At 47.5% G+C, this 13,732-nt stretch overlaps 1 protein-coding gene across 2 annotated transcripts in view; it reads right to left on the reverse strand.

The window, feature by feature from the left end:
• Positions 1-13,732, reverse strand: part of PSME4 (proteasome activator subunit 4) — a 389,258-nt gene that overhangs the window by 79,961 nt on the left and 295,565 nt on the right. For both annotated transcript variants that reach the window (XM_029593434.1, XM_029593433.1), the window contains 2 exons: positions 4,025-4,116; positions 1,583-1,714 (listed from right to left, as the gene is read on the reverse strand). In XM_029593434.1, coding sequence (XP_029449294.1) covers positions 1,583-1,714; positions 4,025-4,116 — 224 coding nt within the window. The remainder of the gene's footprint in view (positions 1-1,582; positions 1,715-4,024; positions 4,117-13,732) is intronic.

A 13,732-nucleotide genomic window follows, 5' to 3' on the forward strand; every position in this document is an offset into this window, starting at 1 on the left:
AGTGAATTTTAAAAGCCAGGCACAGGCCAAAACTGGGAGATATGTGAATATGTTGGACCGGTGCATGCCGAGTGGGTTTTAAAAGCTGCCCGGATATGCGCATAGCTCCCACAGGTGCACAAATCTTTTTCTAAAAAGAGGCGTGGCTTGGACATGTCTGGGCGGGCCATGAGCTTTCCTGGATTTCTCAATGAAACCAGCGTGTAAATACTTACACGCATAATCACGCACCTGGGTCCTCTACTGCATAACTTTACTTCTGCTGTGGATGGTGTGTAAGTCATAAAACAAAAAGATATAGGATTGTCAGCAGGGTTTTAAGGGTCAGGTTTAACAGGGGAAAAGGGAGGCTATTAAACTAGGGAGGTTTGGAAGTCCTACCCTTTGCCTAGGTGAACTGGGAACAAACTGGTAAAATTGGCAATGGCGTTGTCATGTGCCCCTTTTAAAATCCCCTCATGTGCCCCTTTTAAAATCCCCTCATTTATACAATGGAAGTGGGATTTGCACGCATGCACTTAAAATTGTGCTGACATGTGCACGCTCTCAGCCTATTTTATATCATCCACGCATATACACGTGTATGCAATAAAATAGCTGCGTCCATGGGCGTGAGTCAGAAAATGCATGCACACGTGTGTTCGCGTGCTTGTTTAAAAGTTACCAACAGTGTCAACAAGTATATAATGGGATGAATGCATAATGGCAATAGAGTTGTATACCAGAGAATAAATCAACATGAATTTAAGCACATACAATAATTAAATATGAAGACGAAGCCATGTATCAATACTAATTATGCATTCATCCTATAATGCACTTAGATGGTAACTTTCAAACCGGCGCACAGGTGCATATGTACTTTGGCCCACGCCAAGGGATGCGGCAATTTTATAACTTGTATGTGTACATTTGCACACGTTATACAACAGCCTGGCAGTGCGCCCATGTGCACCAAATTCTAGGTAGGCATGCGCATGCTTGCACAAATCCCGCTTCTATTGTGTAAGTCAGGGAATTTTCAAAGGGACATGCACCCATGCCATTCCCAGTTTACTAGTTCAGTTAACAGCTAGGTCCTTCAAGCAACTTGGTTTGATAGCCTACACTCCCCAGTTACCCCAGACCCTTTAAACCCCTCAGAAATGTCTCAATCCTTTGATTTTATAAGTTACACATCATCCAGAAGTAAAGTTACACAGCAGGGGACCTTGGTGCGTGCCAGGGCATGCAAGTATTACGTGCGCATCTGAAACGCCCATGCCCTGCCCCGAGCAAGCCCATACTTGGCCCCTTTTGGAAACTTTTGAGATGTGCCTGTAGCAGCATTTACACAGGTATCCGAGCGCTTTTTAAAATACAGTCTGCGTGCACAAGCACGACTTCTTGGTGCATCCCCTGATACGTGCACCTTTTAGTTTAGTGATAAATACTTAATAGTTAATAAACTGAAATATTAAAAGTTATATCTATCTCTTCACTTCAATATATGTCAATGCTTGCTGAAAGCTGATATACACGCTATTACAAACAAGAATGGGGAAACTTAACAAAAAAGATTTTTCTATTGTTGAAGACTAACCTTCCTATCCTTTCTCTGACATTTTTGTAAACTTGGGTGAGTTTGGGTTCCAGGTATTTGAGTAGTCTGTGTAACAGCTCAGGTACTCTCCATTCTTGCTGTGCAAGGCCACCCTGCAGCACATAGAGCCGACTATAACAGAAGACATAACAAGAAAGCACTTATGTTAATATTCATATAAAACTGAGTAAGACTTATTTCTACAGCTGTGTTTTCATATTAGCAGAATTACCCATTTTTCGCATAGGGTGTGTGTGCAATTGGGAATGTGTGCAATTGGGCATGTGTAGATCAGTTTGTTTGCATGTGTGTGGCTTAGTGTGCAATTATGTCTATTGGAAATGGAACGTGGGAATCTGCACAGAACATGTGCTGATCCTGGCCAGCATTAAAAGTTATCAAACCTACTCACCCTGCTAGCATCTTACTGACCCAATCAGTCCGAGTAGCTGTCCAGTGTCCACACTGATTGGTTGGTGAAACTTTATGACATCACAAACCCTTCAGCCAGGAACCCAGTCAGCCATGCAAAACTCTTTACCATGTATATATTTGTATTTATAGATACATAGCTACAGAGGTCACTTTACAGATGTAGTTAATTAATGAAAATCAACATAAAAGACGTTCATGCTATTAATGGCAGTTTGAGAGAGGTTTTGCAGCAAGACTGAGCTCAGACACAAAAATAGTAGCTAGATTGCTCCAAATTTCAACATGCTACTTTCTTGCATTGCTTTCTCTTTTAGTATTAATCCTCTGTCTCCCTTCTTTTTGAAAGAAATCCTTGCAATCAGTGTTTTGGGCTCAATATACCGGTAAAAATAAAATGAATCATCAATATGTTATAGGATGAAAAAAAAATTGAAAACTTTGCTGGTAAAACTAGTATACCAGGTGTTTTAACATGTAAAGTTTGGATATAGGATTTTTTTCATAAATCTAGAATGCAAAATTTTGGTCATAATAAATCCATGTTAATTCTTATATTATAATTTATGTTTGGAACAGAGGTTTTAATAGAGAAAGGTAGAAGATGATGGCAGATAACTGCAAGACCCATCTCATCTGCTTAGTCTCCCCTTCTATTGCAATACTTCAGATGCTCCTTAATCTCTGGCTTTCCCCTTTCTTTCTCATTACTGAGGATCGTGTGCATCTGTCCTCTGCTTTCATAACTTCTGTTACAGTGTTTGCGCCATGCATCTACAACTCATTCTCTAAAGAAGTCCTTCCTTCCATTGATTCTCAGTCTCTTCTCTGTGCTTCAAATCATGATGCCCTGTTCTACAACTTTGTCACTGAAACATACTTAATGCTTCTGTACTTACATATAGCTCTGAGATACTGAAATGGCACTATCATAACCCCACTTCCTTTCAGAGTATATACATTAGCAGGGGTGTCAAAACGTTCTGAAAACATGGATGACAAACATTTTAAGGAGCCTAAGGAAAACGTTTCTCCCTCAATAATTTTTTTTTGCTTAATTCATTGTCTACTCTTTTTAATTTTTCTCCTGTTTTGTAATGGTTTTGCTCATTTTTTCATCTATTGCTTTAACTTCCCTCCCACAGCCTCTGTCCATTCCTCTCCACTACCTCCCTTCCAGCCTCACCACAACTTTCACCTGGTCCTGGGCATACACAAATGTTTCTTTTGATGGAACCTAGTTGATGGCATTCTCTTCCCTCAGGCAGGCAGCAATGGAGTCTTTTGCCAAGCCAGCAACGCTCTCTCCCCTGGGACTGATGGCAGCAGTGGCTTTGCTCTCTGGATACAGGCATGTGATGGCAGCAGCAGTGCTCTCTTCACTGGCCATGGTCAAAGGAAGCAGCACTCTCTCCCCCAAGCCACTGGCAGCACTGGCATGTTTCATTGAGCTCTGGAGAGCCATGGTGGCTTCTATCAGGTTTAGGATGGTGTCAGGAAACCAGGGCCAAAATTTTAAACACCCATAAATCTTGCAGCCTGGGATTTTTCCATTCCTGCATATTAAGGTCTTTTAAGTGTCACCTTATAGGGCCTTATGGTACAACTATACATCATCTGTAGTCCTCATCTTTTATTACAACCACATCACTTTTTTTTCTCCCAGAGCTCTCTCTTTAGTTAATAAATTTCACGATTAAGATAATCAGAGATTTACACAGATTTAATAATAATTAAGTATCTTAGTAAAAACTAAAAAAACCAAACTTTAACACTTTAAAACTAATATTTTCTTGGGAATTAAACAGAAATTAGTTTGAAAAAGAGGTTTAATGATTTTTTTTCTTGTGTTAAATGCTCATTAATTAAATTTTTTTCTTTAGTGCTGGCAGTTTAATAAGCAGAAAGAGCTCTGCATGCAAGTTATCACTGCAATCATATCCATTCAAAAATAAAAACAATATTTCAATAGTATTTTGCTGGCTCAGAATTCCATTTTCCTGTCCATACCAGGCATCCACAAATGATCCACCCTCTCCACTAACTGGCGACTCCAGCAGCAGTTCAAACAGCCAGTGAAGTTTCCGAGGATCACGACTCTCCTGTAATAAATCAAGGGCAGCCATCAGACTGTATGAGTGGAACTGCTATACTAGTTCAAGGAAACAAACTTTACAGAAATTTTATCTGCTTTTTCATGGCTAGTGTAATAGCTTCAAATCATACTATTAAACAAGGCAATTCTTTATTTGGGTCTTTAATTTACTGGCACTCAAAAATTCTGAGGCAAGCAGACAGTTTTATATATTTAGTGAACAAACATCAGTCCAACAAAAACGTGAAGCAAACGAACAAGTGTGTGTAAGGAATAACTAAATTTATAAAATGAAATATTTAGATTAACATTTCCAGTCAAATATTATTTTGGCGGTAGGGAGATAGAATTATGAACTGAATACTATGCTGCAAGAAAGCAACACCGCCTCCTAATTGCTACAAAAATGAGAGGGGAAAAGGAAATGAAAATATTTCTACCATATTTTAGCATACCTTCTTATAGGGATATTGTCTTTGTGGGGTAATTTTCAAACATCATGCTCAAATTAGGTGGCAAATACACATGTAAGTTACACTAGTTTTCAAAGTGAACTTACGTACATAAGTCCACTTTGAAAATGATCCCACCAAATTTTCCTGCACATAATTACATCTGTTATGTGGGCAGAAATGTTTTGGTAAATTTTGTGTGCATGCTTTTAAAAATGGAAAAGAATGTGCATAAGTGCAAACTCTTCCCTAACCCGGCCCCCAAAAAAGCCCCCCTCAGTTTAAGTAAACTTACACATAAATGGAACATACACATCCGTTTACCTGCATTATTGGACGGGCAATTTTGTAAAACACTATTACCCATGGAAATACTTTTGAAAATTACCATCCCCAAGATCATCAGGTCTGCACTGACTTTTGAAGTGCTCACCTAATTTCATTCAAATTTGTATCACATACAGTAGTGACCTTTTGGTTCACAGTTTTCATGTGCTATCAATATCCTGACATTTGTGCTTTATCTCTGCTATAGTGAAAAAAGCCAGTTCAGTTCAACTGAACAATTAGGGGACATTGTGATGCCAATGAGCATTTTGAAGGCTGTCTTACCATAAATTGTTATAAAGATATACCCATTTCTACCACAGAAGGAAACTAGCTTCAGTTCTACAATGATGTGGGCTCCAAGACAATGCTGGAGAAAGGACGATAGTATCTCACACTTCTTCTACATTTCTCCAATATGACTAATGAGAGGCCAAGCTCCTGAGTCACCAGCAGAGTAAAACTAAGACAAACCAATCAGCATTTTCTTAGAGCCCATTTAATTGCATAGTCACAGTCAAATAGACTGTAGGAAAACCTAAGGCCCACAGAGTTCAATTTTTTTCTGTCTAAAAGTTTTCCCTGTATGGTAAATGGGAAAAAAAAAAAGATCACCGAATTTCTGTGGCAAATTCGGAAGCATGGTAGAAACAATAAAAATAAAAACATTTTCATCCCTCTTTCAGTGAAGAATCCTTTCTTCTAAGGGTAGTGAAATATATTTCCTATTTACATTACAGAATACTACCTCTGTTTTGTTACTTAACTGAGGCTCTATATCAGGGGTGGCCTCTACAGTCCTTAAGAGCCACAAACAGGTCTTGTTTTCAGGATATCCACAATGAATGTGTGAGAGATATAGTTGCATGTATTGCCTTCATTGTATGTAAATCTCTCTCATGCATAGTCACAAAGGATATTCTGAAAGCCAGGCCTGTTTGTGGCTCTTGTAGACCGGAGTTGGCCATCCCTGCCATAAGTTAAAAGTCTAGGTGACTTATACAGCCAGGGAAATACTTCCCATTATCCCCTGAGTTTCCAACTCACTATTACTTTATTAGTAAGGACCTAAGCCAAGGTGCCTGAGAGCTACATCTAGTATGGTGCTGTACTCCTTACATCACCAAACTCCATCCCACCTCTCTCAACCCCTTACCTCCTCTAGACCATGGTTTCAATTTGACTTTGGGAGAAAAATTCTGCCGAGTCCAAGCCTGGAGCCCAAATGCAAATCCTCTATACTATAGCCAGGTTCTCCAGTCTCCTGCAATTCCACAGCTATAGGAAGCACCAGAAAACATGCCTCTTCTCATGGATTTTTCCAGAGTTGACAGAATTGCTACTGGTGACCGGGGAAGCCAGGTTGTTGGGGGGGGGGGGGGTGCCTGTTGCATTTAGGTGGCAGGGAGAGGAAGAAAGCAGCATCAGCATATTGGGCTGCATCATCCTCTTCTGCAGCTTGGCTTGACCTCAGTTTTCAATTGTACTGAACAGAGCCATGTGGTTGAAAACTTCAGTCAGACCTAGGCAGCAGAAGGAAGAAGTAGCCCAAGTGTTGACATTGCTTTCTTCTTCCTAACAGGAGAGTTTTCAATCTAATGGACATTTGCAGATTGTCATCAAAAGTGCATGAAGGGTTCAGCATATGCATCTGAAAAACATTTGAAAAACACAAGAAGGATGGTACAGGGAGAAGGGTTTTTGTAGAGGTGCTCAGGAGGCACTGAAAGCATGGGAGGGAGAAACCACAAACAGAATATGCAATTTAGCGTTTATTGATAGGAGTTCTTTAGCATTCCTGTTTGCAGACCATCCAGTTGGCTAATACGCAAACGGAGGTGGTCTCAGGATTACCTTTTATTGGCAAGTAAGAAAGAGATGAGATCTCACAGCTGCTAAGTGATTAGGATAGTGAATCAGAATTTGAATGTGGCAATGGAGAGATTGGCTTAGTTGAGCTGATCATCTCATGGTTTAGAATTAGATAATATAGCTCTTATCCTTACCAGCATCTCCGGAGTGAGTTGGGAGGGTTGAGCAGTACTTGGGAAAGGACGGGTGAGGAGTATTCAGTAAAGGGATTGGGGGGGTTTGACTAGAAAGGCTGGAGGGGTGTTGACTAGAGGTAAGAACATGCCATACAGGGTCAGACCAAGGGTCCATCAAGCCCAGCATCCTGTTTCCAACAGTGGCCAATCCAGGCCATAAGAACCTGGCAAGTACCCAAAAACTAAGTCTATTCCATGTTACCGTTGCTAGTAATAGCAGTGGCTATTTTCTAAGTCAACTTAATTAATAGCAGGTAATGGACTTCTCCAATCCTTTTTTAAAGACAGCTATACTAACTGCACTAACCACATCCTCTGGCAACAAATTCCAAAGTTTAATTGTGCATTGAGTAAAAAAAGAACTTTCTACGATTAGTTTTAAATGTGCCACATGCTAACTTCATGGAGTGTCCCCTAGTCTTTCCTGCTGCAACAGGTTGATGCTGTCTAATCATGAGACCTTCTTCCTCCAAGGCAGCACCAGGGCTGCCACTCTGTCTGCCTCAGCTCCTCCAGGTCTGCCACTCTAGCCTCCAGAGATCAGACTCATTCTGAGAGCCAGGAGCTCTTTGCATCGCATGCACATCTACAACTTCTCACCGGTGGGTAAAAAATCATACATGTGACACTCGATACAAAAGACTGGGAAGCCCCCCTCTTGCTGCTGGGCTGCTGCCTTCATCTCAATTTTGTTCAGTTCCTAGTTAAGTTTTAGGTTGCTATGGGAGTAGGAATGTGTCTAATTAATGTCCTTTAAATGTATTAGTGAATTCACTATATATGTCTGGTAGTGGCCTAAAAGGGACTGATCAAACTCTCAAAAATTTTTGTTCTTGTTTTTTTTTTTTTTTTTGTGAAAGTGGCACTTGCCTATAAATTAATGGATGAGCGAAGGGTGGGAGGGTTGGGAAAGCCAAACAGTCTAACTTCAGTTAGTCAGCCAGTAAGTGAAGAGATGGAGATCAGGGACAAAAGTGAGGGCATGGGGTGGGGAAAGAGTGAAAGGGATAGATGGTAGGGCAAGATGGAATTGGAGGGGGTATGGGGAGAGAGAGTAAATGAGGGGGATAAGGCAAGAGTGAGAGGTAGGGGTGGTGGTGAAAGAGAGAATAGGAAGCCTGGAGGAAGTACAGGGCAGGTGAGACAGTGAATAATGGGATGGGGAAACGGTGAATGAGGGGATAAAAAATGGTGCAAGGAGGGAAAGCCAATGAGCAGATGGGAAGCAAGACTGAATGACAAGATCAGAAGAGTGTGTGGGAAGGATGGACAGTGAGTGAAAGTACTGGAGCAGGAGAGTGGGTGAGGAGATCAGAGGAGCGGATACACTTGCTGATTGGCTGTGAATGAGGGGAACAAAAGTGTATGAAAGAAGAGACTGGTGTTAAGAGGGAGTGAGTGAATCCTCTCTCCTTCTCCTGATCCTGGGTCTCCTCTCTTTCTCCCCCTGCTCCCCACAAACCTCTCCTCCATTCATTTCCTTTCACCCTGATTCTCCCCTCCTCCACTGCACCTCTATTGCCCATCATCCTCTACCCTTCTGCCTGAAATTCCTTCTCTGTCTCGTCCATCCTCCAGATCCCTTCTCTTTTTCTCTTTCCCTGTACGTACCAGGATCAGTCCAGGACACCTGGGTTGTGACTCCGCACCAGTAGGTGGAGACAGAGCAAAACTTGTGGGCGGAGCCATATATAAGCCCCTGTGCCAGTCACAGCCCCTCAGTCTTACTCTGTCTCCAGTAGGTGGTGCAGGTCTAGTCACAGCCTCTGAGTGGCCTGAGGACTGATAGTTGGTTAGTCAGGGTCATGGTGTTTTTATTGGTTTCAGTTTATTGGTTTTGGTTATTTAAAAAAAAAAAAAAAAAAAAAAACCAAAGAAAAGGATTGGAAGGTGAGAAGAGACAAGAAGAAGCTGTCCGTCCTGCCTCCCAGGGGGGTGGGAAGGTTCTGAGGGGACTATCCCCCCCTGGTTGAGGCCGCTGCTGAGGGTCGAGGACCCGGCCTACCACTGGCAGCAGCGTGGGGGTGACACCGGGGAACCCGGTTCACTCACCCCCAACAGAAGCAAGAGATCCAGGACTCCGGACAGCGGCAGGTTTGCGTACAAAAAAAAAAAAAAAAAAAAAATTGTACTTTTATTTTTCTTGTCCGGCTCTTTGTTTCTTCGCCGGTGGGGGAGTTTTCTCGGCTCGGCGAGGCGCGTGGAGTGTTTTCAGCGATAGGAATTGATTATTTTGGTTTCTGTCTTGTTAGTGCGCCGTCCGTTCCGCCGCGACCGCAGGGAGGCCGAGGGGAATGGTTGGCCGTGCTTGCGGCTCGGCGCGCGCGCGGCTCCCGCGAGAGGGGATTTGCTCCGCTTGCGTCCCGGGCGGGAGGGACCGTCCGGGACAGACAGGGGGAGCCGTTCCCGGTCGGCACATTCGCAGTCGCGCATTTTCGCCGCTCCAGTCATGCCGGCTGACCCCTTCCCGCTCAGTGCGGGAGCGGCGGCCATCTTGGGGTCAGCTCGCGAACTTGTGCGCGAACCGGCAGGAAATCCCGGCATGCCTCCCGCGTTGTCTCCTTAGCGGAGGCCTTCGGGGGGGTCCCCCGGGGGGCTGAGTCCTCGGATGAGGCTAACGTGGATGGGAACTCCTCGTTTCGGGGTCCTCATTTTTCGGACGTTTTCGCGCCCGCGCGCCTCTAGCAAGCTCGGCTCTCCTCAGGCTGCGAAACGAGGGGCGCAGTATCGTTGGCCTTGCTTCGGGGGGTGCTTGTTCCGCGGCGGCATTTCGCTCTTGCGGCATACTTGGTCGCGGGGACCGTCCGGCGGCCTTCCCCAAGCAGTTTTCTGCCTGCCGCGGGCTAAGATTTAAAAAAAAAAAAAAAAAAATTCTACACAGACTTTTCGCGCGAAATTGGGCGGGAAAGTCGGCCATCTTGGTGCGGCGTCGAGCGCGACACCAAGCGCGGCAGGCCCCAGAGGTTTGTTCCCTCTTTTCCGTTCCCCCCCCCAGTCGCCGGCTCCGCGGTCTGTTTTGCCATCGGAGGCGGTGGGGGGGGAGGACCGGGGGAGACACGCCACGATCTCTGAGGGACTCTTTGTCCCTGGTTTTTTTCTTTTGGCCAGGCATAGGGCCTTTAAGGTTGCAGTGCCCACAAGCGACCTTCTGGCCAGGCGGGGAGCCTGAGAGGCCAATCAAGTTAGGACCGGACGCGTACTCGGCCGCAGCTCGCGGTGGGGCGATTCATAGCCAAACGCCCGTTGCGGCCCATACCGCCTGGTTTGGGCACGGTCCCTACCTCTGCCTCGTAGGATCCGGTAATTTCCTAGGTGTCCTCCCCTCCTCCGAAGGGGGCTGAGGGAGATGTCGACGTTTGAATCGTCTGGTCCGGAGATTTCCAAGGCGCCCTCCCCGCCTCCGAGGGGGGCTGAGGGGGATGGCACGCCGCCGCAGTGGACGGCGGGGCAGACACAGCCTTCGGAAGGGGATTACTCGAGCTTTATCCGCCTCTTCATCAGGAAGGAGCTGGCCCCTGATTCCCGCCATCCTGGAGGGGTTGGTCATCCCACCCCGCTGGGGGTAGTCTCGGCTGGGCTTCATTCCTTTTCATCTCTCTGTGTCAGCCCTGCTCTATCGAGAATAGGATACTCCGGCTTTGCACCTCCAGGTCACGAACGCTATGGGTAAGCTCTCTCTCTTGCCGGAGACCGACTGATTCCCGAGGCTCGAGGATAAATTCAGGGTGCGGTTTTTCATTTTCGGCCAAGTCCCGCTTTCCTGATCCCAGGACGTCGCGTCCTCCAAAGTCTCCCGGTCAGTCGTATAGGTCTTCTTCCTCCCGGACCCCGCCATGGCAGCAGCAGTCCTTTCGGGGGAAACTAGGGAGCCCCGGCGAGCGCGGTTGATTGCAGTTGTAGAGAGATGGGCCGGTGTATCGTCAGACCAATGGGTCCTCCGCGTGATCAGACTCGGCTGCCTCCTCCGTTCCGGTCAACCGCACGGCCGGGGCCGTTACTCCATTTACTTCGTCGTCCCCAAGACAGGCGGTACGGACAGATCTATTCTGGATCTTGGTGGAGTGAACTGATGCCTTCGCGTTTCTCCCTTCAAAATGGAGTCGGTTCGGTCGGTAAGATGCCTTCGCGTTTCTCACTTCAAAATGGAGTCGATTCGGTCGGTAATTGCTGCGGGGCGGCCCGGTGAGTTTTCTGGCCTCCCTGGATTTCGCGAAGGCGTATCATCACATAGGCATTCAGCCGTCATTCCTGCTCTTCATCAGGTTCTGCGTTTTAGGACGGCACTGCCAGTTACAAGCGCTCCTGGTTGGTCTCGCGACGGCCCCCGCCCGTTCACGAAGGTGATGGTCGCGGTGGCGGCGCGGCTGCGCCAGTATTATCTCCTGGTCCATCCGTTCCTGGACGATTCGTGGATTCGGGCGAAGCCCGAGGATCAATGTCTGTTGTCAGTTGGCCAGGGTCTTATACCTTGGCAGTCCCTAGGATGGGTGGTCAACTTCAACAAGAGTCATCGGGCACCCTCGCGGACCTTGGAATATCTGGGAGCCGTTGTCGACACATCGCAGAGCTAGGTGTTCCTGTCACACGAATGGAGATACGAGCTGCCAGCTCAAGTACGGCGCTTCTTGTCTGCGACTGCCTTGCGGTCCAGGGTTATATGGCTTCCACGCCTGCGCTGGTTTTCCTGGGCATTCGCTCATCTGCGGCCTTTTACAGTCGTCCTTACTATCTTGTTGGGCGCCGGTTTCCGAGGAGTTCCACTTACCGCTTCCACTAGGGGGACTCGCGAGGTCTAGCCTGCTCTCGTGGCTGGATTCCAGTCATTTGTCCTCTGGAGTGTCTCTTCTGGTGCCCAATTGGACGGTGGTGACCGCGGATGCCAGCCTCTCCGGTCGGGGAGCGGTCTGCCTAGGGAGCTCGGTCCAAGGCCTATGGTCAGTGTCGCTAGCCCAGTGGTCTATCAACAGACTAGAGACCAGAGCGGTCTGTTGGGCTCTGCAAGCCTTCCTACCGGTAGTGCGGGGAAAGGCGGTCCGAGTGTTGTCGGACAACGCGACCACCGTGACCTACATCAACCGCCAAGGCGGGACAAGGAACCCACAGGTGGCGGAGGAGGCTCAGCGCTTAATAGTCTGGTCAGGACTCCTTCTCAGCCACATAGCAGCCTCTCACAGTGCAGGAGTCGACAACGTTCAGGCGGATTTTCTCAGCCGGCATCGCCTGGATCCCGGTGAGTCGGAACTGGCGGTCGAAGCGTTGCCTCATTTGCGAGAAGTGGGGAGTGCCCCACATGGATCTGATGGACACGTGGCACACCGCGAAGGCTCCGCGATGTTTCAGTCGAATTCGAGAAAAGGGGGCGGAAGGCGTCGATGCGTTGGCGCTTCCCGGGCCGACGGATGTTCTGCTGTACGTGGTTTCTCCCGTGGCCGATGATCGGCAAGATTCGGCGGCGCATAGAGTTGCACCCAGCCAATGTGCTCCCGGTGGCACCGGAGTTGCCGCGCCGGCCGTGGTTCGCAGACCTCGTCCAGTTCACAGTGGTGGCACCCCTTCAGCTCCAGGGAATGGCGGGTCTACTCCATCAGGGCCCCGTCTGTTTGGAGACTGCGGATCACTTCTGCCTCGCGGCATGGTTTTGAGAGGAATTGGCTGAAGAGTAAAGGTTACTCAGCTGCAGTGGTAGCCACGTTGCTACGTTCCAGGACACAGGCGACGTCCCTGGCTTATGTCCGTGTCTGGGTGGATTGGAGGAATGGTGCGTGCAGCGTGGGGTGGTACCTACTGCGGCTTCTGGTGTTCCTCCAGGCAGGTTTTGCCAAAGGTAAGGTCTGGCTTGTAGTTCCCTACGAGTCCAAGTGGCGGCGATTGGTTGTTTGCGAGGTAAGGTCCGTGGTACTTTCCTGGCTCTTCACCCGGATATCTCCCGTTTCCTTCGGGGCGCTAAGCACCTTCATCCTCCATTGTGTCTCCCCTGTCCGGCTTGGAACCTCCATTCCGTTCTCTCCACTTTATGCGCGGCGCTGTTTGAACCCTTGAAACGCTTAACTATTCAGGATCTCACGTTTAAGACGGTGTTCTTGGTGGCGATTGCTTCGGCACGGCGTGCTTCGGAGTTACGGGCTTTGTCCTGTAGGGAACCCTTCTTGTGTATTTCCGATTCCGGAGTTTATTTGCGGATGGTTCCTTCCTTCCTGCCGAAAGGGGTGTCTGCTTTCCATGTTTTTCAATTCAGCTATCCGCTTTTGCGGTCGGGGAGCCCTCTGATCCAGAAGCGATGGAATTATGGAAGCTTGACGTGCGGAGATCCCCCCTTCGCTGTCTGGAGGTCAATTATCCATTTCGGGTCATGGCTTTTCTCTTTGTTTTGTTCTCTGGTTCAAAGAAAGGAGTTGCAGCGTCCCGCACGACGCTTGCCACTTGGCTCAAGGAGGCCTTTGGTTCGGCATACTTGGTGCGGGGGAAAATCACTTCCCGTGGGTTTTCGGGCTCCCTCGACTCGCTCTCCAGCTGCGTCTTGAGCAGAAGCTTCTCAGGTGTAGCCTCAAGAGATTTGCAGGGCGGCTACCTGGAAGTCGTTGCATACCTTTATTCGGCATTACCGGTTGGATGTCCGGGCTAACGATTCCGGGGGATTTGGAGAGAGGGTTCTCCGAGCGGGACTCTCTGCTTCCCACCCTCGGTAAGTTGGCTCTGGTACATCCCAGGTGTCCTGGACTGATCCTGGTACGTACAGGGAAAGGAAAATTAGTTTCTTACCTGATAATTTTCGTTCCTGTAGTACCAAGGATCAGTC

Source organism: Rhinatrema bivittatum, chromosome 3 (genome assembly GCF_901001135.1).
Source record: "Rhinatrema bivittatum chromosome 3, aRhiBiv1.1, whole genome shotgun sequence".
Classification (NCBI taxonomy): domain Eukaryota; kingdom Metazoa; phylum Chordata; class Amphibia; order Gymnophiona; family Rhinatrematidae; genus Rhinatrema; species Rhinatrema bivittatum.